The sequence below is a fragment of the Anopheles cruzii genome, chromosome 2, assembly GCF_943734635.1.
Source record: "Anopheles cruzii chromosome 2, idAnoCruzAS_RS32_06, whole genome shotgun sequence".
Lineage (NCBI taxonomy): Eukaryota > Metazoa > Arthropoda > Insecta > Diptera > Culicidae > Anopheles > Anopheles cruzii.
In genome coordinates, this window is record NC_069144.1 from 17,824,523 (window position 1) to 17,852,467 (window position 27,945).

At 51.1% G+C, this 27,945-nt stretch overlaps 1 protein-coding gene across 1 annotated transcript; it reads left to right on the forward strand.

Moving 5' to 3' along the window:
- The first annotated feature begins 492 nt into the window (after positions 1-492).
- LOC128278570 (uncharacterized) lies at positions 493-27,939 on the forward strand. The gene is made up of 7 exons (XM_053017299.1): positions 493-1,105; positions 6,894-7,043; positions 23,316-24,993; positions 25,849-26,885; positions 26,959-27,129; positions 27,204-27,321; positions 27,387-27,939. Exons 1-7 carry the CDS (start codon positions 493-495, stop codon positions 27,424-27,426), a joined length of 3,807 nt encoding a protein of 1,268 aa, XP_052873259.1. The 3' UTR covers positions 27,427-27,939.
- Positions 27,940-27,945: the final 6 nt, after the last annotated feature.

Below are 27,945 nucleotides of genomic sequence, written 5' to 3' on the forward strand. Positions count from 1 at the left end.
CAGAACCGATTAATCAGTGCGCCCTCCGTATGAATCCTACGTAGTTCAAGCCGTGCCCCGTTCGAACGTTAATTGGGATGTATTTTTAATTAGCGCTTTTGAGAGAAATAATTTCATTTAATTTGGCTTCATCTTAACACAGGTCCTATGTCGTTCCTCAAAATCTCCTTACACTATCGTAGACTATTTCGAATGTTTGTTTTTTTGCAGTTTAATTAATAAATTAATAAAGTAAGTAACTTACTCTAAAAACATTGCCGCTCCGGCATAGTTTTATTCGAGTTTTCCAATTTCTAACAGTGCTTTCCCCCTATCTATTCCATTTTCCAGGAACACTACGTGAAATGGCAACGCGTAACGCACCGGCCTAAGCCAAGCGGCAGGACGTCGCAGAAGGAAGTCCTGTGCCCCCTTGTTGCCTGTCGATCAGAGCACGCCGATCTAGCAGCACCCTCGACCGAGTGGCACGTGGCACGAACCCCGCCCCGTACCATGCGTTTGTTTAAAACGAAAAAACTTCTCGAAGGTCCACCGCAAGTGTTTGCCCGGGTTTCCGGCGGTGGTCCGCCGGCAGAGGTCCACACGTCGACGGCCGTCTCCACGTCGTTCCCCCATAATGACATTATCGTGGCCCCCGGAACACTAGGGCAGCTGGTTCAATCAGAGGGCAAACCGATCGCCGAATCACCCGGACCGGCCAACGGTGATCCGCCGGTGCCGGTGACCGAAAAAACCAATCAACTGACCCCCGGGGGAAGCCCGTCCGCGGTGATGAGTGATAACATTGGCAGTATTATTAACAACGGGCCAACGACAGCATCGGGTAGCATCGTCGAGGCGCAGTGCGAAAGCATTCGATTAACGTCGGAAACGGCACGCAATCAGTGTCTTGCGCAAGGCTTGCCGATGGCGCCGCCGGGGGTGCCGCCGCCGACGGTCGCATCGCTACCGGGGCCGGGTGGCGGCCCATCGATACTGGCCACCGTGGCCACCGAGGCACGTCAATCGATGCAACACCAACACCTTCCGGCCGGCCCTGGCTCGGCGCAGCAGCAGCAGCAGCTAACGTGCCCGGCACCGATCAACGTACGCAACAACGGCATCGGTAAGTTCCAGCTGATGGTGGCATCATACACGCACACACACACACACACACACACACGCACACACGTGTCGTAACCCTTCGTGCCGAAAAAGAAACAGTAATACCCGCGCCGCTGTATGTTGACGTCGTCCTGGACACAGCAGCGGCCTGACAGATCCCATTTTCCTAAAAGATTATATTCAAAAAAGGAAAACAAAAAACCGGTTGCCGAACACATGCTCCGGGCCACGGCCAGTAGCCGGAACCGACCCTTCACCGGAGCTTGCTCTGACCTAACCGATGATTGCATCGATGTTCATCATGTTCTGTTATCGGGGAGCTACGAAAACTGAACGGACTCTCACGTACGGGACGACGTACCTGTTTACTCGGGCTATAGAAGGGTAGATTGTGACATAAAACACTCTTCTAATCTGTTAACGAAGTGATTCAGTGTACTAAACCTCGTCTAAAATCTAACATTCTATTTCGGAACCAAGTTAGGAGGTATTTGGGTTGATACTTGTTGGAATAAGTTTGCTTTTATGAACAGTGACGAGATCCTTTTTAGCTGTTATCGGCCGTCCTTGTAACACCGATCACATTGGGCCCGAATGGCCGTGGACCACAATCACAACTTGTGCTAAAAGACCTACGGCAGACCTCCTCTACAAAAGAACTTTTACAGTCCAGACAAAAACAGGTGGTCATTGGCGGTTCTGGACCACATTTGATGTTGAGAGTGGAAAAGCCTGCCTTATGATCACCATACAGACAAGATGGACGATGGTCGGTTGGGATAATCTCCCGCGATGGTCGTGAACTGTCTATTCACAGCAGTCTCTAGTACGCATACCTCATCCGAATTATATTCTTTCTATGGTTCAGGACAATTGGAAGTTCCGACTCCGTTTGTACTCTCTCTTGTAGTTCATCCTGTGTAACCACTCTTGGCAGTTACCATAACCTACTAAACCTAAAGTAGTCCTCAACTGGTGCTTTTCATTCTATTATGTACACTTTTGAACCCGATTCCTATTATTCCATAATCGAGGGCCATCGAAACCAAAGTGAAGCCAGTTTCCAACTTTTCCAACGAAAAGAAAAACCCAAAACATTGGACCAACCCGCAGACCCAGCGGACCCAGCATCGAAACGGAAGAAGCTACACGATAAGCACTTCTTAAGACACCTCTCTCTCGGCAAATATGTGTACAAATTAATCCACAATCACGTCGCGCGCACCCCGCTTTTATGGTGGCCGAGGGCCACACGCCGTTCCGCCCACCGCGCAGGGTTCTAATTAAGAAACGATTACAGTCCATCCGACGGACCGACCGACCGACCGAGAGTTCCATCTGCGTACCGTGTGTGTGCCTTCATCTTCCAAGTGGCCAAGAGCGTTGGCAAAAGGATAGCGGCGGCGGCGCAGGATAAAAGGTAGCAGCAGCACACACACGAACCAATTAGCCCAGCCCTCCCCGGAGGGCTACCGGAGAGTGTGTCCGCCGTGTCCGCATTTGTGGATAGATCGGTGGTCGGTGGTTGGCTGGCGGTCGGCACAGGGACAGATGAACGGTGTAACAACCGAGCAGTGCTCACGATAAATTGCGGGCCACTGCGGGCGTGTTGTGTCGTCTGCGCGGGACGTGGTGTGCCGGTGCCTTAAATACCATCCAACCGTGACGTTTGGGGAGGGCGTGAGGCGCCCCACATCCCTGCGGGCCGGCGTGCAAAGCGGTACTTTTAACGATGATTATGCTCAGATCAATCTTATCGTCCATCGTGCCCGTTCCGCGTGATCCGCAACCTCCGCGCGTCACAGGACTCGCCCGAAGACCCCGGTTGCCGGTGGATCACCGAGGCTCGGAGTCAGCCTGATCAGGCTGACACCTGAGATTAAGATTTGTTTCGATAGCGGGCCCCCAGATCCAGATCTATCCCATCTGCCCACCGGGGACCAATTGCTCTTCGCGAAATGGAGCCAAGCGTCCCGGAGGTCGTGCCATGTGCGAACCGTGTGTGATTACCAATCGGATAGCGCTTATCTAACGGTCGGGCTGGTCGAGCGTCATCCGAGAATGGTTGGCACCTTCGCGCGACGTGCGAATTGTAACAATGTAATTAGTCTGTTTCATTGAGACATCCATTCCTGGCGTCGAAGCGTACGGCGTAAATGATAGCATGTCTGTGACAGAACAGATTCTTTTAGCAAATTACCACGTTATCCAATATTCTGTGTGGATTGAATTCTAATGGTCCCTGTTTCACATTATGTTTTCCTTTTCTTTTTGTGTACTTCGATCGATTGTTCTTTCTTTGATCACTCCATCGTCCTCTGATTTGATTCTTGTTTGGGATTCGACTGGTTCTCTATGTAATTCGTGAAGTTTACTACTTTGCTACTCTTCTTTTTCTCATTTCGGTACTCTTCTTTTCAAATTTTTATATTCTACTCTCATTATGAATGTTTTACTTACGTCATAAGGGTTTACTTGTTAGTTGCTTGTTAGTTGGGTTTGAATTGACCATTCCGATGCCGGGGCGTTTCTTTTTCATTCTTGTTAATTACGTTTCGTTGTAACTACTTTGAACTTTCTTTCCCCACTACCTTATGGTTTCGGGCACTGTTCTCGTTTCGTTTCGCGTTCTTTTTTTTTTGCTGTGCAAGACTAGGCCCCCCTAGGCCACACGGGCAGGTTATACTATAATAACACCGAGCTCCCGATTTAGTCATCAGTGCGGTTCGCAACTTTTAACTTTCGATTTTCGATGTCTGATGTTGGCCGATTCCATTATGCTTCCCTCCTCGCTTCGGCACGCTTCATCGCCGTGTTTCGTCAATGCAGTACGAAAACCTAATTAGACTTCCTGAAAACCCACGCCTTAGGAGGAACACCAGAAAGGCGCATGAGAAATTCAGAAGGAGCGCCCGGGCAACGCGTTACACCACGTGGTATTAGTACACACCTCGCGCCGGTGGCATAACATGGCGCGCGGCGGGCAACCCGAGAAATAGAGGGAAAAAGCACAATCCCACCAGGCAGGCAGGGCAGGCGTAAATCGATCCGATCAATTTTTACGCACCCCGCCCGCGGCCGCCCCGCTTCAAAATGGGTGGCGTAAAATTATGCACCAACGGCGTGGTTGGTTGCGTGCGTTTGCACATCCGCAACGAATTTGCGGCCCACAAAGCGTTGCGCTTTTGCAACGGCGACCAAGAGAAAAAACTCTGGCATATCAAATTTGCTAAGACCTTCGGTGGATTCGTCTTCCGAGAAGCGAAATGGTTATTTCGGTCCTCCGGTTGGAGGCTGAATAATTGAAACTCGGGATAATATCGCCAATCGCACATCGAACACCACATCTCCACTGAAGTACGCTTCACCGCCGCCATTATTACCACCATCATCATCATCATCATCATCACCAGCATCATCAGCGGCGTGTTGAGAGTTCATCGTTATTATCGTCCAGGATGATGGAAGTGATCATCGTCAAGTCGCCTCTCGCACTCAGGCATCCGCGGGCCCTAATGCTAATACTTGATTCGCTTCCATCCATCACCGGCAGACGGCGGCTGCCCTCCGGGCTACATTCCTCGTCCCCGGCCAGGTCGTTGACTTCTGCTCCGGGCCGGGCCAACAACAAAAAAGGCACTCTCGCCAGCAGCAACCGACCGGTCGCCACCGGCGGCGGAGAGCTTGGGAGAAAAGTGAAGCCGAAGCATCCGTCCGAAAAGTCCGGACCCGGGGGAACGCGCATGCTAATGACAAGTTTTCCAATTTCCATCGCCTTTCACTGCACGCGGCCACCGGTCGGTCGGCCGGCGCGTTCATTTTCTTGCCACCAAACCAAACTTGAACTTGGACTTGGGGCGAAGCGCAAAACGAAGAGAAAAGTCTGCGATGGCGACGGCGACCCACCGACCGACCACTTTCCATTTCTCTTCTTTCTTCTGCTCCACACCTATCGATCGGTTCCGGGGCGTGGTGGACGATGATGGAGACATCGGCCCCAGCTTCCACCAGCTCGCGCGGCAGAGTACTGTCACGGATACTGTCTCCGGCAACGGCCACGTGCTCTGTGGTCCGCGGCAACGTTAGCAATCACTTATCGCGCGATGATCACTTCCGGCGCCGTGTGGTGATGCAACTTCCGTCACCGACACCGGAGGCGCCTTCACTTTCGTGATGCGCCCTTCGTGTAGCCGACCCACCGTCGCCCCGACTTCAGTCGCCTTAGTGGACGGAGAGGTTACGCCCTTTAACGGTCTTTTTTCGAGGTCCCCACGTTTGGCCCGAGCACCTGACGGGGGGTGGTGGGTCAATGAGTAGTGAAGCTAAATTCATTAACATTTTATTTGAAGGTCCAGTTTGAAGATGATCTTTTTTCAGACGCTTAGGTCCATTTAAAAACAGCACATTTTAAGTCGAATAGTGAGTGAGATAGCCATACCACGGTTATGAAACCAACCAGGGTGAATATTCATTGACAAGCAACCCGTGGAATCAATGCTTATTGTTATTGTTATTTTTTAATTGAATTTGAATTTGAATTTGAATTTGATATTTGAATGTTATTTTTACTATGTGTGCTTTATCCTGGATAAATTGTGCTTTATCCTGAATTATCCGATTTTGGGATCAGCAAATTCAATTCAGATTTATGCGAGAGTAGTTAATGATTCTTGGATTAGACGAAGACTAGTTTTAGTGAAACTCTTATGCTCTTGCCAATCATGGCCAATGTTTTAAAATGAATTAAAAATGGTTTAAGCTTTAAAATATTAAACAGAATGCTAGAGAATGCGAACTGTTGTTAACACAAAGTTTGCTCAGAAATACAGTCTGTCTGTACATTAGTCATTCAAAAAAATAAATACAGGGAAACTTCGAGCCAATCAACAGTTATAGAGTGGAGCATGTTTTGAAATGCAAGAAGACAGAAGCGACCTCCGACATTCTTTGAGCACTCACTGTCATTTATGCTCTACGAGAACTGTTGCTGAGACCGAGGATAATTCTGAGACCTTTGAAAATGCGCATTAGCAATCAATAACAGTGACTCTGAGGAGGAGTTCCGTGACGAAGATTTGGACTATCGAGTAAGTTTAAAACATGGCACAAATTTAGTTTATTTGTGTATTGAAACGACAAATGGAAATACAATAACATATGAGTTCAACTATGAGTTCCTAGGTTCGGTTAATAGTGAAATATTAGGAATTAAATACCATTTTTGGTAAGTTAATCGCCGATTATGTTAATTGCCAATTTGCCATGTTGGAGGAAACATAAAATTGTTTCCACGATGGCGGCTAATAAATAACGTAGTTTCGCTGCATTTGTACCCACCCTAAATAGGATTAGTTTGTACACTGTTTCAGGTGTTTCTTCTAGTTTTAGTGACTTCTAGTTGTGTCGGTTGCTTCTCTTTCCTTTTGGGGTTGGTAGTAAGAAAAGCTCTCATATTTTTCAATTTTCCTCTTATTCTCAGATTACAATTTGGTACAAACATTTGATGCATTTAAATTGGGTTACGGTAACAGTTTAAGGTTGTTATCGGCTTTCTTTATAGCTTTAGTCACCTCAAGACAGGCACCTACTCCAACATTACTTCACTACTTACTGACCCACCTGCTACGGACACGTTGCACCGACGGAAAATCTCACCTCCCCTGCACCCACCCTTCCACCCAGTGTGTGTACTTTTCTGCACCCCCGCTCATGCCACTTCGCTTCGTTTCACGCTCTTCCTTCACCGACCGCCACCTGGTCCACCGTGCACCACCACCACCACCGCACAGGTTCACTGGCTGGGGGCTTTCGGGTGGTGACCGCCGTGCCGGCGATGGTTCTCGAGGACGACTCGCTGGTCTCGCCGTTCACGCCCGTTCCACCGCCACCACCACCATCGTTGTCGGCCGCCGTCGCCACCATCAAGGAGAGCAAGAATGGTAAGTCAGTCCATTCGGTTCGGAACATTTTCGGTGATGATTACGCGCGGCCAAGGAAGAGGCGCGGCTCTCAGTGTCTACGCTTGGGCCGCCGCCGCCGCCGCCGCAGGCCAGTGAAACCTTCCCAAGGTCGTCCCCGGCGGCCGGCGGTCTTACGAAATCCGAAATCGGCGCCCGGTTCCGCCGGCGGCAAGGAATGTGTGCCCCGGAGGTCACTCGGAGGGTCTAGAGCGCCGGGTAATTTTTTGTTATGGCCAGACGCAGGTTGCGATAGCCGCCGTCTGCGCCGGTGGGCTACCCCGGGGCTTGGCGTCGGCTATTCCGGTTTCAGTTGCGCCAGTCTCGTCCAGTCTGCTAGAATCCATCAAAACATAAACAACGCGCGTAGTGCACTGGCTCCGAGGTCAATTTGGCCGCCAAGAATGTAGTGCTGACCGGGTTTGTGCTGAATTTGTAAAACAGAAGCTCACCCAGCAGCGAGCCCGGGACCGGATCCCCCCTCGGGGGGCCCAATCAGCTTGTAATGCGATAAGAGTAATTACAACCTTGCTCTAATATTAATGGCGTGCAGTTTGGCGGGAGGAAAACCCGAGGTGGCCGCCGCGTGTACCGGGAAAGTAATCTGTTTCTGGCCACTTTTTTTGCATTCACTCTCTAACGCAAGCAAAAGGTATAGCCCCGGGTGCGCTTAAGACCTCTCCGCACAAGTTTGCTGTGCGTTTTAATATTTCTAATCCTCCCATGATTTATGAGGCTCTTTATTACATTATTCATTCACTCGCCCACCGAAGGGGCTGGAGCTTGAATTCTTTGTTCTTTTAATATCGTTGTGTCTTTTGCAGGGCGCATGCTTTAAGCTAGTTTTTGTGAATGATCTATATTTTACATAGGCATAAACAAGACTCTAGCTATGTTTCGTCAGCACCTCATTCTTTTTTACATTATTTTTGAGTAGATGACTTTACTGTTTGAGGCTCATCAGGTTCCTAAATTACTCATTAATGATATTTCCATTTCAACTCTCACAGTATTAAAGTATTTGTTTAATATAATATTTATAAATTTAAAGTCCGAAGATACTAAATGCGGCGTAGCTACTCCACTGTAAACTAAAGCTCCTTCGACTCCAGAAACTAGATCCAAACCGAAGTTGCCAAGAGGCACGTTTCTAATCGTGCTCCTTACTGGCCCTGCTGTCCCAGGAGTCAGCCGGATACTTCATTGGCCCACGTGATCGCTACCACACGCAGTACGCAGTACATGTCACCTGCCAGATATTACCGTTTTTGCATAATCGGTCGGCCGACGGTCCGCAGCCGGTGGTTGGCCATCTTTCGAAATGCAAAACCACAAACCCACCACCCCCGAGAAAGTTCCGAGTGAGCGAGGTATTATGGTCGCCCCGTGCGGTTATTGGCAAACGCAAAACTCTGTCACTACATTCGCTAGCATATGCTGTGACAGTTGCCGCAAAACATCGATGTCGCCGTGCTGTCCGGGTTGATTGGATGGCCACTCCAAGTACATTCACCCCCGGAGGGGGGTATTCACACGCTGGTGCCCAAAATTGCGCCTGTCGGTCTCAATTATGAGGAAATGGCACCAGTAATGTGACGCATGCAACAATACGGAAGGGAACGCTGATTCTATCCACCCCTCAACCATGCCTGTTTAGAGTCCTGCCCATCAGGCAACTATTATTAGCGCTAGCCGCGGCCGGTGTCATCTAATCCTGTCACGCTGTCGTCCAATGAAACAGTGACAGAAAACGTCCGGATACGGGACACTAAACTAGGATCTGTCCTCTATTTCATGCAATCTGTAGCGCACCAAAAATAGCCTCTGGGCCCGGTTCTGCCGTACTTTGTAGACGCCAACTATAGCGTGAGTCGTCGTCGTCAGATTACGAATTCGACCGCGCTCTCGCGCTACTTACGGCGACTTCGAACGCGTAGGACTCGTTGAAGTAATTGATTTTTTTATCGACCTTTTTCTAAGCCGCCGCCGGGGCGGCCACAGCCACAGCTCTTGGGATTGGGCCAATTAAAGTCAAGTCACCGCGCACCGGTTAACGCCATCGGTTCTTTGGTTGTTGACCTTCGGTTGAACCGTTCGTGAAGGCGCCGGAGCCGATCTTCGGCCATGACAGGTGCGCTTGAAGTCAGTCACTTTAAAAGCGTCTTAATTACCGCCTAGGATCCCGAACCCCCTTGGTCCGTCCGTCGGGCGAGCGAGTGATTGATTACGTGGGACTGCTGGCGATTTGCATACGACATTCCACTCTCGGGGACCGATTCGGGTCGTACAGCTTCCGGTGCCCACCTGAAGTTTGGCAAACACACCGCCGAGCTTGAGGAGCTGCGAGCTGCTTGACTGGCCTCGCGTTGAGGCTTGACATTAGCTCAGGTACCTTCGGCGCAACTAATTTCGCGTGTCACCTTTTGGCGAGCCATCCGCGAAGTAGGACCCCCACCTGAAAACATTCCGTAAGGGTTGTTTCCTCCTACGTACCGATCGTCACCGATCATCGGCCCTGGGTCGGCCGAGTAGAAGAATATTCCTTTTCCCTACGCCGCCGGTCGTTGCACAACACGAGCCAACTGAGCTTGTTATGGCCACCGAAGTGTGAGAGAGGATGTTGTTGAAGCTCACCGCGGTGTACTTCGGACATGGCGGCAACGACGGTGTACGATCGCCGGCATGTATGGCCAGGGGGGCGGTGGGGCAAGTTGCCCGCAAAAGGGCGGCCCTCAAAGACGCCCCGGAAATGATCGACCATTTTTTTCCCCTTTCCACCCGAGGCCATTCGTGGCACGAAAATGAAAGTAATAACAGCTATTGGTGTGTCGACATTGCTTTCGATTTTCCGCCGTCCGACGGCAACCTACGAGGTGTTTCGGTGCGGTACGAAGAACGGTGAAAGAACAACCATACGCGACACCGCGGAGGAGAGCGAAAGAGAACATGCGGCCAAACACTTTCTCCCAGGAGAATGCTCCGGCCGGTGGTTGGTGGGCGGCGAAGAAATGATGGAATCCGCCACTGCGACGCTGATGATGGTGATGATGGCGGCGATGATGATAGTGGTGATGTGCTTATGCAACAGCGCCATAAATCTACGCCGATAGATGGAGATAATTTATGGTTGCCAGCGTCGGGTCGGTGGAGGTGCTGGTGTCGAAAACTCCTGCCCACGACGACGACCACCGGGCTGGTCAGAAGAAAAGGAAAAATAGAGGTTACAGCGCGCGAGGGTGTTCGGTTCGAAGTTGGGGAAGGTCCAGGCACTCTCGGTCTCCGGGGCCCTGGACCTACGCAGAAGAAGAAGTTACTTTTATTTTCCCTTTCTACTGCGGGCCAAAGACTGTGCGCACAAGAAAGATTCCACGCGTGGGCCACAACAGTAGGTAATTGGTACGGGGCCCAAGTACCCGAGGGACCTCATTCGGAAATTTTACTGAAGTTACCCTCAGTTGAAGCGAATGGAAAAACCCCTCCTTATTGTACTCTCAACGTGGATTCCTTTTATTATCTAACTGTCCTCGGGGTATCAGTCACATGTTGCAAAGAGATAAAAAAAGGTTTTAACACACTTCTCCCAAGAGACAGTCTCTCGTTTAAATACGATAGAATACTACAAACCACACAAAAATTATAAGATTTGCAAAAAATTTAAATAATTCCTTTTTCACTTGCAAAACCAAAAGTAAACGAAATTAAAGAAACAAATTACAAAAGCAAGTGAACAAGTGAACAATGTTCTTAAAAATTAAACTCAATAAAAACATATAAAAAGAGTGAAAAAGAATAGCCGATAATGAACAATCTCTATAATTTGTAAATTAAACAAGTAAACAGTTTTGAAGATTAAAAATTGCTCGAAAGGTTGTAAATCAATGGGAAACTTTTACAAGTAAAGTACTAATAAGAGCAAATAAAAAATCTGACTGAAAAACAAAACGTCACGGTGTAATATGATGCAGTAACAACAAGCTTAAGTAAAACCCCTGAACCACCGATCAATCAGGCAAAAGAGAGTGGCAAACTGAGCAGTAAATATCTGAAACATTTAAACTAGCTACCGATTTGCCAACCGAACAGCACAGCCGAGAGCAAGGAAAACGAAAAGGTTGCCCACCTGCAGCACTGATAATGATATTGATTAAGACAAAAGGTGGCCCGCGACCGCGACGCCAGGAATGCAGGCGAAAACTGAACAGAAAACCCAAACAGGGGCAGGCAAATTTATGTCGTGAGCATAAATCATTTTGCGCCCGGGGGGCGGGGGGGGTGGAGGCCACAAGTGGAAAGACAAACAGTGCTCCGGGGGCAAAGCACACACACACACTCCATCGAACGCGAAAGTGAAACGCGTACTCGCGCCGCTCGAATCGGAAAAGTGGAAACCGCGATTCGCCGGGCACGGCCGGATTTCCACGGCCGAAAGCTTGGTCCGCCAGTCACTCGCGCTGATGTTCGCTCACCGGGGCCCGGTGGCGAAGTGTAGCGAATGTGTTGCGGTCTCTGCTCTGCGGAAAAACCTGCATCGGAACGGGCTTCGAAGTGTTCGATGGCCGCGCGCAATGTTTCTGGGCCAAAGCCCAGAAACAATGTTCCACCGCAGGGAGGTAGATAGAGAGAAAGAGAGAGAGAGAAAGGGGTGGTGCATTCGGATGCAGTGGTTGCGTTGGTCGGTGTCGGTGGACCTCGTCCTCGTGGCTTTGGGTCTCATCAGCATCGGCAGCTATCGCAGCGGCGCCGTAGCTGCAGTTAAACCAGTTTTCTTTATTTTCTATTCAAACAATCTACACACCACACTGTGTGCGAGCGAGAGATTGAGAGATGGAGAGAGAGAGAGGAATCAAGCTTTCTAATCACTGACTAATAACTCTGGCAAAATGGTTCCGACAGCCAAGTGCGGCAGCCGATGGGTTGCACAACCCTCTGATGGTGATCCTCATCGAAGCTTTGAAGTCCGGGAAAGTTGGCATGACGTGCACGTGTCTGGGGAGGGAACTCCAAATTGTAATGCCTTGTCCGTGGGGCGGGGGGGGGGGGGGTCAGCGCCACACCACGGACGGACGGGCTGGTGTTGTGATTAATAATTGGCCGCATCGGGCTGCTGATCAATCTGCATAGCTCGAAATCACCGGCACAATCATTAGGCACACGCCGCCGCCGCCTCACGCACAAAGAGACCGAGAGGGCGAGAGAGAGAGAGAGAGAACGATACAATAGGGGTGGTCCACCACCGGTGTGGCCTTAATTGGAACCCACCGGTTGTGTCCGAAGAAGACGATCGATCGAGTTGGGTTGGGTTGGGTGCACCCACCATCATCATCCTTGTCCGGGCCGAGCTTTGGGCGAATGCACTTGACGATAATTTCACTTTCCACTTCACCACTTCTGGCTTCTGGCCGGGCCTGCCTGCCTGCCTGCCGGGCTAGGCCACTAGAAACTGCACACCGCTATGCACCGATGCACCTCCGATTGTCCGGTTTTTTTGCTGTGCTGCTTGCATTCGTTGCGGCCGCAGGTTTACGGTTGCAGGTGCACCTGCGGCAAGGCCATGGGATTGGCTGAGCCGTCGAACCGGCCGAGGCCGATTTCCATATCGGTCCGCCCGGGGCCGCCTTTTTGGCGGGGGTTCGGGTTGGGGTGGTGAAGCTGGAATTAACATTCCGTGCAGGGCAGGGTGCAAGAAACCCCGCACCAACCGTTAGCCGCGCCGCGGTCTAAGTCGGCCCCCGGCTGTGGCAGTCCTCTCGGAAGGGCTTCCTCAGGCAGTCGCGCCAGTCTCCGCGCCGACGGCTTCGGCTCAACCCACGCGCCGGTCCGGCAGCTCGTGGTTCGGGTTTTTTTTTTTACTAGTTCGTACGTTAAACCTAGATCTTGGACCTAGGTCCCGCCAGGGATTGAGTCAAAAAATTCCTTATTGGCTGCTAATCCACGCGGATGTTAATCAGCGCGATTCCGTGTTGAGAAGTGAGAAATAACCCGCGGAGACTTCCTGGTGATCGGGCAGAAAGAATCCTGTCATGTCCGGTGTAGCGACGCAACGAGTGCAGCAGGTGTGTGTGTCTGTGTATTTGTGTGGTGCATAAAAGGCTTAAGCGGGCTAATACGACACGAGACCCCGCTCCTCGCGAGTGTGACCTCAAAGGCCTTGACCAGGTGACCAATTAGCTCCGCGTGACCTTCCCCTAGACGGGGATTGTCGGTTCCCCCGCACAATTATCGCCTTAAACATCCGATCCAATTAGTGGTGGCTGCCGGTGGCCAACTTGATGAGACCGCCGGCCGGTGGCGACAACTTTGCTGCAGCCCAAAAAGAAGTTGAAGAAAATCGCGTGGTGCGTGCCGTGAATGTTGGCGAGCCCAGCCCAGCGCCCAAGAAGGCAAGATTAATGGTTATGTTGGTGGCTTGCGGGCCGCAATCTAAGTTCGCCGCGCGTTTGGCCGCGTACGTGTCCATGCGCCAGGGCACGTTCCTCCGCGCGGCCCGCCTGTGATGTTACGTCAAAAAAGAACCAAAAAAGCTGTAATCTCCCGTTTTCCCGAAAAAAGAACCAACGCCAACCGGCCGGTCGGACGGACGGGTACACATGATAGGGGTACGGCACCCGAAACTCCGGACGGTGGGGGCCAGGATTTGTGCTTCCTTGAGTTACACACCGGGAAAAAAACCGCGTGAGGTCTTAGACGCGGGCGTGCCGACGGCTCGACAGGGCTCCTGGCATCGCAGTCACACGCAGCCCAGTGGAGTGGATGCAGTTGAGCTGCCACCGAAATTGAGCTTTTCCACTTCCATCAAACTTCGGTGGGAAAAGTCTGTGGGCTACACAGGAAAAAACGGAACCTTCCGCGAATCGGAGGAGCCAGATATGTGTCGACTCGAAGGCGGCGTACGTTGGAGAATGTTATGAAAATATATATTATGCAACACTTTGCGGTTCGCGAAGTTTTCAAACATCACCAGTAAGACGTCAGTAAGATATTCGCTCCTTGGTGGGGTACAGTAAAATGGAGAAGCGACAGTTATCCCTTTTGGTGGAACTTCAGGGGCTCGGTTTTTAGCTAAACACGGCCCTTGAAATTGAGCAGGATATCACGGTCACAGTGCATTGGGATAGAAAGATATCGAAACAACGACCGAGGGTATCTTACGGTGTTCCCTCGAACGCAATCCTTCCAAATCGACGCCCAAGAGTTACTGGCGCACAGTTGTGTAAACTTTGCACCGCATAGCCTAACCTGACTTGAACGTGTTAGCGATTCATCAAATTGCTGGCATTCTGCGGTCTCTAAGTGATTGAACTATTAGACAACATTGCCTAACAGTCGTGGTTTTGTCTTGCGGTCCTTTCTATAGTTCTTATGTCTAATCGTTGATCAGATTGTTTCAATTAATTGAGTTTATTCCGTTCAATTACGTGAGGTCTTCTCAGAGACTCTAAGGCTCATCAATGGCCACATGTTCTCAATGGATGGCTGGTCTGGGGATTGTGGTGAATAGTCTTAAACCTCAACATCATGAAGTACTGCACGAATCGTGCACGAGGCACGAACTTGTGCCTTGTGGATCAGTGCAATATCTTGTTGTAGAGTGAAATCTAGACCAATAAGATGTTTCCTTCTTATCCTGTTTGTGGCTGATAATTTCGGATTTGTAGTTCAGAAGTTCGCTATGCGTTTATTGATTCGTTCTGGTGTTTAATACAACGAACACGATCTTCATTTTCATAACACTTGATTTTTTAGCTGACTGTCGCCTCGCTTCATCATTCATCGGTTAGTTTCTCAAAAGCTGACGAATCCTGAGAAGAAGCATTTCTAATGCCTAATTCAGTATTTTTTATATTAAAACATTGACATAACAACATCATGCGGCTAGTTGCGTTAACATCGAGCAAACCGAAGCAAGTTGATCTTAGATTCGCTCCGATAAATTTCACAAAATTATAGATTCCCTCAAATATTGCTTATCTCAATGTTTTTAACACTATTGTTGTATTCTGGAGTTGTTTTTTATTATATTATTATGAAATTTTATTATTTTTCAAACACCGATTCGATTTTACGTACCTTTGCTCACCTTTTTGTTCCCCGGTCATTCCCGGTCAGATAGTGTTTGCAGCTTCAAAGCAGACTTTGGGCGGAATTCTTTTCATATTATTTATCTTTGCGGACACTTTTTCATGTTTTATACCAGAAGAAAGAAAAAAAACAATCGACGCCAGCCTTTTGTGTTGATAAATGAAGCCAACCATAACCGAACGACTGAAAGCGCCCATTCCAGTGGGCCGGGCCGCGCCTCTCAGGTTGGCACCGGTCCGCGCATAATGTGTGTTTGCAGCAACATTGCACATTCAACACCACCACCGACCGCGCACACATCAAACAGATCTCCCGGTGCCTCCGGGAGTCCTGCGAGAGGTCCCTGGGCCGGGCTCCGGTGTAATGCAATTAATTAGCCCGACACACACATTCCCATAAATCCGGCTGCCCGTGGCTCGTGCCCATTATACGCACCGCATCGCGCATCGTTACGAGGGCCCGCTCGAGGTGCACCGAAAGTGCAACCCTCTCTAAACCTCGTCATGGGAATCCGGGGGTTGGGGGGCTAGGGGGGGTCTGCGGCCAACATCTCGCGCAGCCAACATTCCGGAAAAACTCATCAATTAGCCGCATCAAAAGAAAGCATCCGGCCATTTAACGCGGCCACACGGCGCGCGAGACGAGAGGGATCGCTACACGCAATTGGCGCCCGTCCCATCTAATTGTTGTACCGCTCCACAGCGTATCTCCGTCAGCGTAGTGTTCCTTCCGTAATGGCCGTTGACCGTTTTGTGTACGGCCAAACAATTCGCCTGCCTAATTATCAATGAAACTGCTCCCCGGGATCGGGATGTGGCCCAGGTGTTTATGAGGTGGAAGTGATACACGAGCGCGTCACCACCACCACCATCCGGCGGGCTACGGGCCAAGCGAAAACAATCGACCAAATCGAAGCCACCCCGGAAGGCCTCGGACATCGGACGGTCTCTAACGGTCCCCAGCAAATGCGTCCACGTCGTAATGGCTGACAAGTGGTGATGACGGTCGGCGGCGGCACATCAGCTAACGAACCGAGCAGGTCCCGTGGCCTGTGATCGCGCATCGGTTCCGGACCATTTACGCCGTTGTCCGGCAGCGGCTCCCCCGGTGGGCGAGATCAACCGCGTCACCAAGCGGTACGCCACGCGGTCAATGGTCAATAAATTTCCAGTTCCGGCGCGTCCACGTGAGAACAAGCCCTAAAGCTCGCGGCGTACACCCGGCCCATTCGTGGGATGACCACTGCGTCTCTATCGATGGCGTTAGTTTTTGTTTTCCTCCCAGGAAATATCGGTCCACACCGGTCGCGGACTCCAGAACTTCCACGCACCTAGCGAAGAATTGATGAGTGGCGGTGGCAAAAACTTCCGGACCAAGTCTTCGTAGGGTTCCACGCTGGGACGTATGTGGCCTAGATCCAGAAACCCGTACCCGTGTGGGTGTGTAACAGCTTGCAGCCAGAAGTGCGGGTTCCAGAAGTCCGGGAAGTTCCAGAATGTCGTCGGACCAACGCCGCGTTAAATTTCCGGCTCGGTCGGCCCACAGTCGGCCAGTGACGATGGGCGTGAAAATTTGTGCGCCACTTTTCAACTTCCGATCCGTGCGCGGTCTTTGGACCGGACTTCCACCAGCTGGTCCACGCCACCCACGGGCCAACTATTCCCTTCTCCCGAGCATCAGGTCTGTTTTGTGTACCCACCCGTACCCGTCCCAAGGTCCCCGATGGTCCGCACATTCTTTCGTCAGCAGTTTCCGGGCGTTTTCCGTTTCGCTTCACTGACCGCCGTGATCCGCGTGGTACGCGCCCGCGGATTGCCATGTTATTTCAATTTTCGAAGCGATTTTCACGTTAGAGCGCGACGGCGGGTTATGGTTCTTTCTGCTTTGTGCGTGCCACTAGCGCCTCGGCGATTCGACGTGCGCTACGTGTGGTCACCAAAGCGGCACATCGGGGAGCGAACCGCCTTGCCGCGCCTCGGGTTGTTTTTTGCCTTTCCGCTCTCTGCTCCTGCTGAAGGCTTATGCTTTTCGCCTACGTTTGAACAGCACATTCCAAGAGCCACCGGCCGCCGCCCCCAGCCACATGTGCTGGGTGCCGGTGCTTGGCCCCAACTTCGGCCGGCCGAAAACCGCAAAAGAGTGTGAGTTGCCCAGCAGGCCTTAATGCTGTCTCCAAACACCTAGACGACGCAGTGTGCGAAGTGAAATGGTTTATGTTTTATATGCCACCTGGCGGGCACCCTTGGCGACCATGAATGGTTTAATCCGATGAACTCCGGAGCTTGACTGTAAATCCAATCAACAATTTCGGTGCAAAGGCTTTACCCCAATATAAATAAAAGCCAATCTCTGGTCCTATATGGCGAAAGGCTAAAAGCAGTGTTCTGACAGCCGACAGTTGGGGCCACAGAGGCGTGACGTGCACAAACCCTGACGCAGATGTCTCGCCGATACATCTCATCCAAAATGAGTCTTTATTATGAATATGATGAATTAATATTTCTCATTAATTATTTGAGTTGAGGAACCGGTAGCGCCAGATAATGCGCCAGTCACGATCAAGGTTGAGATCAAGATCACACTGAACTCATTATGAACGTCCAAAACCCAACGCAAAAGCACGGATTCGATAAAACAGTCACATATTACGATGTGGCCTCTAAGAACCGGGGCTCTCCAATACAAGGTTGCCGGTTGCCGGTTGCCGGGTTCTTTTTAATAAGGTGCACCAGCAATTCAAATAAGATGTAGAAGAAGTTGATCATGTTTGGTCGTGTCACAACAATTTGCGATACAGAAATAATGCTAGCAAACAAGAACTAATCGAAAATAATTTTGTGTAATAATCAACATTTGTAATACTTAAGGCGGTCAAATATTAGGGAATTGTTTAAAAACAGTTTTTCACTCCTTGAACAGTTCCACAACTTACGAACATTTTTTTACAAAATGTATGGTTCTGATACAGTGGCCAACCCTGAAATGACCTATGTTTTAATTACCAACCATGTCACGGTTTGGGATCGCTTTAAAAATGATGACTACACAAAATTGCTCGACATTCGGGGATGCGTTACAAATTAGGTCAAAGCAAATGTCCAAAAAATATCAGGTGTACGAATAGAAAACCGCCGTTTTTTCTCATGATTTGGGGCTTTATTGCAAAAAACTCCTTACAAACTCATTCTTCAAAGTAATTGCCATTGTTAGCCACAACTTTTTCCCACATTTTGGGCAGCTTTTTAATTCCTCGTCGGAAATTTTTTTCATCTTTCGACGTGATCCATTCATCGATCCGATTTTTGATGTCCTCGAAAGAACGGAAGCGCTGCTCGGCCAGGTAATGCGTCATCAATCGGAATAAATAGTAGTCTGACGGGGGGATGTCTGGAGAGTAGGGCGGGGGAGTAGTATGTGCCATTATAATGTTTCCAGGTATGTTTTCACGACTTTGGAAACATGTGGTCGATCGTTGTCGTGAAGAAGGATAACTTTGTCGTGTCTTTCTGAATATTGACGCCTTTTTTCCTTCAATGCTCGACTCAGCCGCATTAGTTGTGTCCGATACAGGGTTCCTGTAATGGTTTCGCCTGGTTGTAATAGACAACGCCGAGCTGGTCCCACCAAATGCAGAGCATCAGCTTCGAGTCATGAATGTTCGGTTTAGCTGTAGATAATGATGCATGGCCGGGAAGCCCTCACGATTTTTTACGCTTTGGGTTATCATAGTGTATGCACTTTTCATCCCCGGTCACGATGCGATGTAAAAAACCTTTTCTTTTTTCCCGTTCAAGGAGTTGCTCGTAATTGCAAAGGCGCCGTTCGATGTCCCTCAGCTTCAACTCGTGCGGCACCCAGTATCCTAGTTTCTGGATCATTCCTGGGGCTTTTAGCCGATGCGATATTGCTTGTTGCGTCACTCCCAATAAGTCTGCAAGTTCCTGTTGCGTTCGACAAGCATCTTCTTCCAGCAAAGTTTTCAATTCGGCATCTTCGAACTTTTTCACCGGTCCGGGACGCTCCTTGTCTTGCACGTCATAATCGCCGTTTTTGAACTTGCAAAACCACTCCCGACACGTTCTTTCACTAATGCAGGCTTCACCATAAACTTCTACTACCATTCGATGCGCTTTAGCTGCATTTTTTTTAGCATGAAACGCAAAAAGCAACACTTCCCGCAAATGGCTCTCGTTCGGCTCAAATTGCGCCATGTTCGCACATGAATAACACAAAGCAGAGTGAAAATAAACAAACGAGATTTTGTGGAGTTGTTGACAGATGCCTCAACTGTCATTGCCAGGGTTTTGCATATTTTTATCGTTTAATTTGTAGCTGCTAGCACCGCCTATGGGAAAACGGCGGTTTTCTATTTGTACACCTGATACTTAATAGGGATGACTTTTGAAGCACACTTTCGATACAATAAAAACACATTGATCCAAAGCAAGGGCTTCAGGTAAATGACCTCAAAAAAGTTTATAAGAATAATTTTTTTGGTTAAACACCCTCCGAATTATTTTTAAACAACAAACATTTGCAGCATAGCCTCACAGAGACCTTCATCTGGCATTATTATTCTTACGAGTCTTAGTTATTTACTTCAGCTTATTTATGTTTTATGTTGATTTTATTCTACTTGAATTATATCTTGGGAATGGTGATGTTTCATTATCGTTTAACGGTACCTGTGACGACTGACAAACGCCTTCAAATTACACGTTGCACTTAATAAGCGGATACTAAGTGTTACACAATAATCTTAAAATTAAAGACTAACCTCTTTAGGGTGCACAGTAAAATTGGACAAACTCCTAATCAAACGCGTTAATGAACCGCTCGTTGGCCAGAGCGTCAATTGGTATCATTTATTTATTGGGCATCTGACTTTGGGCAGGTTCCGTCAAATTCTAACACCATTCGTTTACGGGCATTTAACAATCCACCCATAAACCGTCCTCCAAGTAGAGCGCACTCTGGTTGGAGCGGACGTTGGTTGTCCGGCCACTTGGTTTTACTTTCACCATTCTGCCAGGCTTCTTCCGCAAAGCAGCAAGCAGTGGTCACACTGCTCAACGTGTGTTACTAGTGGGAAAAAAGACTCCGACAGATTTATGACCGGCAAGCAATAATAGCCCCACGATTAACCAGATTGTAACTGTGCGTTCTGCTGGACGGCGGCTGACAATATCTTCACGATAAATCCTCATCCGGCTTTCGGGCTTGTAACAATCACCTGGGTCAACATTGAGGCTCCGGATTGTAACCTTCGCACGCATAATTTATAATCGGCCGCGCATCTCCCTCGATGGCGCTCGTGTCAACATTTCCGCGCCCGTAATCTATTGATCCAATACTGCCCATCATACGCAGACCATTGGTCGTGGAGCTCGCGTTAATGCCGTGATGTGAGGGAGAGAATAATTGGAGAATCATTTAGAAAACCATTACACACGATGCCGAGCATGGATTGTGTGGCCACGCAAAGTAGTTCGGAGATGGATTAGCCGGATCGAAGCCATCGGAGAAGAGACCATCGCATTATGCTACACCGAATCCCATCCATCGCCGACAATGTTGACGCGGCACAGCACAGCAACACCTGGACGGGAAGTGGAACGGTGGCCCCGGTGGTAATAAATCCGGTTCGGTCACATTTCCAACCCGATCCCCGACCTAAATCATAATTAAACCCAACATCTCCAATAAAATCAATCGCCTAATTGCGCTGGCCGTCCCATAAGGCTCCGGTCCGAACCAGCCGAGGGGGACGGGGGACCCGACAACACGGGAACCATGGCGACAGGTCGCAGTCGCTTCAGTCGTTCGATCGACACGGGGGCCGGTTTGCTGCCGAGCCGAGCTGGTCAGCAAGAAATAATTATTCTATTCTTGGTAATCATCCAAACCGGTCCCCGATATCGATCACGTTACAGTGTGTCGGCCAAGGGACGGAGCCCTTCGCTGGCGTCGCTCCCGTGACTTCCGTGTGGGCTCGTAAGATCGTTAGCAGATTTTTACGTTTTATGTTGTAACTTTATCGGGGGCCCCGGACGCATGAAGCTCGTCCTCGTTGGCGATACTATTTTGACAGGATCATTAACCTTCGCTACACCGTTACGCGGCTGGAGTGGCGGGGGGGGTTCCCTGGTCCCTGTAGCGCGACACCGGAATTTGTCATCCGATCTGGCGGGCACGACCATTGGCCGATCGACCACATTCCCGGGCTCCTAGCCTTAACCCGCACGGGAGAATGATTTATTGTAACGCACAGCCCCCGCCAGCCGACCAACAGCGGGTCCAGGTTTCTGGATCGAGATGTGGACCTCGAGAGAGAGAGAGGTAGGAGGTGGAGACTCCCTTATAGGGAGTAGGTCTGGGTCTGGTCTCTGCGACAGCCTGGATTGGAGCGGCTCTAACGGGGCTCATTCCCGGAGGAAGACCTCGTTTAGGGACAACTTTCAATCTGGACTTTCTGGCGTGTCGCCTCGCGAGAAGTCCAGTATTGTACGCGTACGCGATGTGGATCACCGAGGGGCACCGTTCGAGACTCTGTGACCATCTGTGGCCGTGGCAGATATTCCTCGGGTGTGTGTGTGCCCCCATTACTCGGATAACTGACTTCCAAATCGCCGACGTGTCTCCAGTTTCAGTTAATCGACCGCGCGCCATCGACCGTCTGGAGTCAGCGACACTGCACTCGACTGCATTCGGCTGGAAGAGCCAGGACCGATTTTTCCACCCGTCCGAACGCATTAGGAACTCGACACCACGGTCCTGTGTAGCATCTTCCCGAACGGGGAATGGTTCTTCTTCACGCCACGCCGCGTTGGACGTTCCCCAAAAGATGCTTTGGGCGCAATGCTGCTGAGTGGCGGGTTTCGAATATCACATCTCGTGTGTGCAGCTTGCCAAATGGCGCCCCCATCCGAGCGAAAAGATCTGCATCGCCGTTCTCGGCGCGCCAATAATCATCTTCCCGATCATTAAATGCATCATTCGCCTTTCTTGGCGCTCTCAAGGTTGCCGCCAGCGCCGACCACCGGGACTCCTCGGACAGGTTGCGGGACCTCCCGGCCCAATGTCGATTGCCATATGATGCTCCGTTCGTTACTCCGCTGCCCGCTCTGCTATTGTTCCTGTCTTTGTCCGTCGTCTTCGTCGTTTCGTCTTCGGCACAAACAAAAGTATCCTTCGAGGCGCATCTCTTCACTACCCCGTGAGTAACGTCCGGGTCTCCGTGGAGCTGTTGCGGTTTTATTACTGCCCTCCACTCGCGGAACCGGTACGGAACGGAATACTGCAGGGCTTTAAATCACAAAATAACCTAGGAACAAAGAGAGCGCCTGAGAGAGAGAGGCAGAGAGAGAGAGAGAGACAAGAAAGAACAAATCGGCGGCGAGTTATTGTGGCGCGCGCGGATAAGGAAGTGCTTCGCATCGCTTCTTTTTTGCGCTTTTTGGCCGATTCCTTCCTCGATTTCCAGTCTTCAAGAGGTGCTGCTGCTGCGTTGGGCCTTCTTCGAGAAGCTCGCAGCGCTGCGTCTCACGGTGTTGTAAAATTTGAACAATTCCGGTGCATTGTCTGGCAAGGCAGAGAGTCCGCGTGGAAGAACCCGGACCGGCCGGGCAATGATTTATGCCGCGGTTTCATGCAAATCGGCGAAACAAATCGAGGGCCATTATATCGCGGGAGGGACCCAATAGGCAACGGGGTCCCGGGGCGTCCGCAGTGCGCACTCGAAGTGTCGAATAATGTGCCTATCTGGCAAGGGAGTGTGTTTCAATGTATTCCGCTCCGATAGCCGATAAGTGAACGGCCAATAAATATGGGCTTTGACCGTCAATTAGACCAGAGAGGGTTAAATGAGCCGGGCACCTCGAGCACCGTTGCTGATGTTTTACTTTGCGGGATTATTTTGTAAAACTTTTATTATTATTTGCTGTATTTAAAACTATCGTAACGTAATATCAATTCCATTTTGTTTATTGAATTTTGTTTCAATAATTACAAAAAGAGCTTGAGCTTGTCTTGACAAAAATTATGGTCCCTCTACTCGAGCCACTTCTAGCCGCCATTAGTTGGCCATTAACCATCGCCTTTCTTGTGCGTCGTTTATGTTCAAAAATTGACCATCATTCCGCTAACCGTCCACCTCTTCTGCTCTTCTCTTCACAGTATTCACATGGGGCCGCAAGATGGGCAAAAAGTTCGATCTCCTTCGCCGTGGCAGCGACGCACACAAGCTGGCCGTCCCGGGTAGCGTGGCACTGATCGCGGTAGCTCCACCGGTAGTCCCGCCATCTGCATCGTCCCCATCATCATCACCATCGTCGTCGTCGTCGTCATCGTCGTCAACGTCCTCCGGGTACTCCAGTGGCTCGAACAACTCCGAGCCCAACTCGATCGTGGCCGACGGCGTGAAGAAGACAAAGCCCACGCCACCATTAAAAGTGCAGCATCAAAGCCAAAGCCAGCAGCAGCAGCAGCAGCGAACCCCGAACGGCGATCGGTGCTCCAGTCATGATCCTCTCGTGAAGCTCAATTCGGAGCGCTCGTCCGGCACTTTCCGGAACTTCTTCTACCGCATGGGATCCACCGGAATGCTCAATCACAAGTCGAACCACTACCAGAAGCAACAATTCGTGCAGCAGCCGCAACAGCAGCAACAACAGCAACAACAGCAACATCAACACCGTCAATCGCCACATCAACTGGCGATGGCGGCGATGTCACAGTCAGGGGATTCGAGCCGAGTGGACAACCACCACCAACAGCAGCAGCAACTACTGTACCGTAGCAGTTCCACCAGCCAGCTCAACACCTCGTCGTACGTCAAATGTGACGACCCAACGGACGGTGTCAATCTCGCGAACGGCGGTCACTCAAAGACGGCGGCCAGCTGCTCCTCTCAGCTGCACCTCAGTGGACTAACCGACCCAGTCACCACCGCCCAGGGCCAACCGAGCGCTTCCGGTGTGACGACAGCGCCCAATGCGTCCGCCACGAAGTCGTCCAGTTGTGATGACATCGCCCGCGTTGGCCAATCAACATCCTCCACGAACCAGCAGCAGCAGCAGCAGCTCGCTGACACCGGCTCCAAGAAGAACCACTTTCCGTACGCGTTCCTCCGCTCGAAGCTGTCGGTGCTGCCGGAGGAGAACGGTGGCTCGGTGATCAACTACAGTCGCATCAAGGAGAACCTGCTGCGGGCCGGGAACCGCGGTTCCATCGTGAGTCTGCGCTCCGATCTGGACAGTGTCTCGATCACGGACTCGCAGCTCAACATCTCGACGCTCGACAGTTCGCCCGACAGCGATGGCCAACGGTCGATCGTGAGTGATCGTGAGACTAACCTGGGGCCGATGTCACGGAACAACTCGATCAAAACGCTCACCGATACCGAGCATGGTTTCGTGCTGAACTATCAGCGACTGAGCAGCTGTTTGAGCAGCAACGAGTCCGGGTACGATAGTGACGGGCGCCACGCCGAGGATAAGATCGATGACCAGAGCATCAATCTGTCGCTGGTCAGCAGCGTCAGTGGGTCGGGCGCCGGGGGGCCGTCGGTGGCTGTTGGTGGCTGTAGCGATTCGTACGCGGACGCCATCCGCACGAAGGACGCATCGTACGTGTTTGGCAGCCGGCGGCGGCTTTCGTCGTCGTCATCGTCGCTCGGTGGCAGCTTCGATTGTGGCACGGTGCGGCGCCGGTTCCGGCAGATCAAGCTGGTGAAGCAGCAGGCCGACGACACGATCGGGATCGAGCTGACACCGCAAACGATCGGTCTGGACGAGGGCGAGTGCGAGACGCGCTATCTGGTCACCGAGATCGACCCGGAAGGCATCGCGTACAAGTAAGTACCCATCCAGTCTGGCTCCAGACTCCAGGCCATCGTCGGAATTTATTCTGATTCGATTTCAAACATGGAATAGAACAGTATCCAGGAAGATGATGAAGAGTCAATCCGCCCGATTCCTAGTCCAGTCTCTATAAGTTCTGAAATATCTTAATATCACATCCCAACTCCCAGTATGTGCTCCTGTTACATTTGCGAATGAAATGTCAAAAAGGTTGAATGATGTGGTTTGCTTTCATTGCAAATCAATTGAAATCATCGATCAATCGAATGATTGCTTATTATCAATACTGTCTCCATATTGAGCATGAACCGCGAGCGGCACGTTAGTCACTCGTTTATGAATAACGTTGAATAATTGATGCGGCGACGTATCGCAACGTTTCGATCCAATATTCGAAACAAATCGAAAAGACCATCAGACTCATGCCATGTCGGCCGGCCCAGCCCGCTAATCAACCCGAAAGCGGCGGACCCCCAAAAAGGGCACACAACTTTTGTTTTCTTTCCACAAATCAACGATTCGGAAGCGAAGCCCCTCCGGGTACCGGCTACCAGCCAAACCACTATCCAACATTCCATAAATTCGTGTGGTAAAAATGGCGCAACCGGGCGCGCACCGCCACCGTGTGTTTGACTTCCTCACTCGCACCGGAGCGCAAATGGCGAATATTGACGTGAGCGGAGCGTGAGGTTCATATTAAAATCGCATTATGCAAAGCGCGAGCCGCCACTCGTCATTATATCACTTTCGGTGTGCTTACCGACAATTTGACGGTTACGCCGAGCCGTTGGATGCTTCCCCGAACTCATCGCCTTCCCTCCCTCTCTCTCTTTCTCTCTCTTGCTCAGGGACGGCCGATTGCGTGTCGGCGACGAGATTGTGAACGTAAACGGGCACCATTTACGTGGCCTGCAGTCTCCCAGCACGGTCCAGCGGATCCTCTCGACATTTGTCAACAATGTCGTAGACCTTGTCATTGCACATGACGAGTTAACTACGTTCAGCTCTGACGCCAACCGAAAGTTCAAGATGGACGCCCGGCCCCCGGCCGGCGGTGGTCCTGCGGTGGTCAGTTCCGGTGCGATATCGATCACTTCCACCTGCTCGACGCCCGCGTCTTCATCGCCCATCGCAAGCACCAGCGGCACCGACCCGTCGTCGTCATCGTCGTCCTCCTCGGGCTCACCGAGAACGGGGGCGGGCGGGTGCCCCGGTAAACCGTTCCCCCTGACCCCGATCTACGCCCCGTCCGACTACGTGCCGGTGTACGCGAACCGCATCTCGATCTCGAACACGATCTGTGACGACGAAAAGTGGCAGATGATCAGCAAGCAGCGGCTGGAGGCGCTGGCCAAGAACGGCTACTCGCGGATCCTCGGTTCGCAGCGGCTCATCAAAGACAGCGACGAGGAGGAACCGCCGCTGGCCACGGGCAAAACGCTCGATCCGAACGAAACCGGCCTCTACTCGCTGTACCGGCCGATTTCACACGGCAGCATCCACCAATCGATACGGCACCTCACGAACGGGGACGCCGCCGGTGGACGGGCGTCGATCGCGGAGGCGCCTCCCGCCGTGATGCAGGTGCAGGTGATCTCCGACACGATCCGGCGCCACGTGCCGATGCGCCAGAAGGCGACGCTCAAGAGCGAGGAAGACCTACACCGGTCGGTGCACCGGATTCGGCTCGCCTCGGACAGTATGGGCTCACAGGACGGGCTCGGTGGGACGGAGGGCAATCCCTTGCAGCGGTCCAAAACGGAGAACAATATCAGTGGCACCGGGACGGACGAGATGGTGGACGGCTCGGGTGGGCTAGACGGCACCAAGTTCGAGTCCGGCGTTCGGATACTGATCAACGAGGAAGGATCATCCTATATCGAAGGTACGGCGACTCATTGTCCAAAAGGAACAATAGAAACCTCTTGGATAACGCATCATTTGTCTCGCCATAACAGGAATACACAAGTGCATCTACCTGACGGTCACCTTCTACAAAGGAACCGGCATGAAGTCGCTCGGCTTCAGCATCGTCGGTGGCCGGGACTCGCCGCGAGGTAACATGGGAATCTACGTGAAGACGGTTTTCCCGAGCGGCCAGGCCGCGCTCGATGGGACGCTAAAGGCCGGTAGGTGACCCCTCGCACCCAGGGCTTTCCCAGGCGCATCCCCCTTTCACGCGCCATTCTTTATCCGCTTGCAGGAGACGAAATACAGTCCATCAACGAGGACGCAGTGCAGGGCATGAGCCACGCGGAGACGATTGCACTGTTCAAGAACGTTAAGGAAGGTCCGGTGGTGCTCAAGCTGGCCAGAAGACGGTAAACGATCGCCGACGCGCCTCGCGGAAGAATGCGGCAGCTAAACCGTCTCGCTTTTGTTGCAGATATCATCGCGCCAAATCCGTGGACAATCTACCGAACTGAGAGGCAGTGCCGCGCTTGCGACGAACGATTTCAACGATTTCCATCCTACACCGAGACCACATTATTTATTATTCTTTCCACGCGCCCGCGCAGCGCTCGGACGCGAGCGACACACTTCCATTCTAGTCACCTGTTCCGCTTGTTTGTCTTGATTTTTATTTTTGCAACAGTAGTTTTGCCTCATCGAGTTTTCATTCGCCTTGCCGACACATTACTTTTAGATTTCAACGCGTTTTGCGCACCATCTTAGATATCTACCGCACGATCCGGGGCCGATCGTTGAATGAATTTAAACACAAATGACCGCGATGTTGCCGCGAAAATTGGATGTCACGTTCATAGCCCCCTCTGTACATAAACGTGCGCCGACGATCTATGATCCCCACGATCGTCGCGAGCGAAGCACAATGAAATCGGATCAGTTTTTCTGGGGTAACACCGCAACGTACCCCTAGAAGCCTAGACGTAAGAGGATACACTGTACAAAGCGTAAATGTAAATTTTGAACGAGAAAAATAC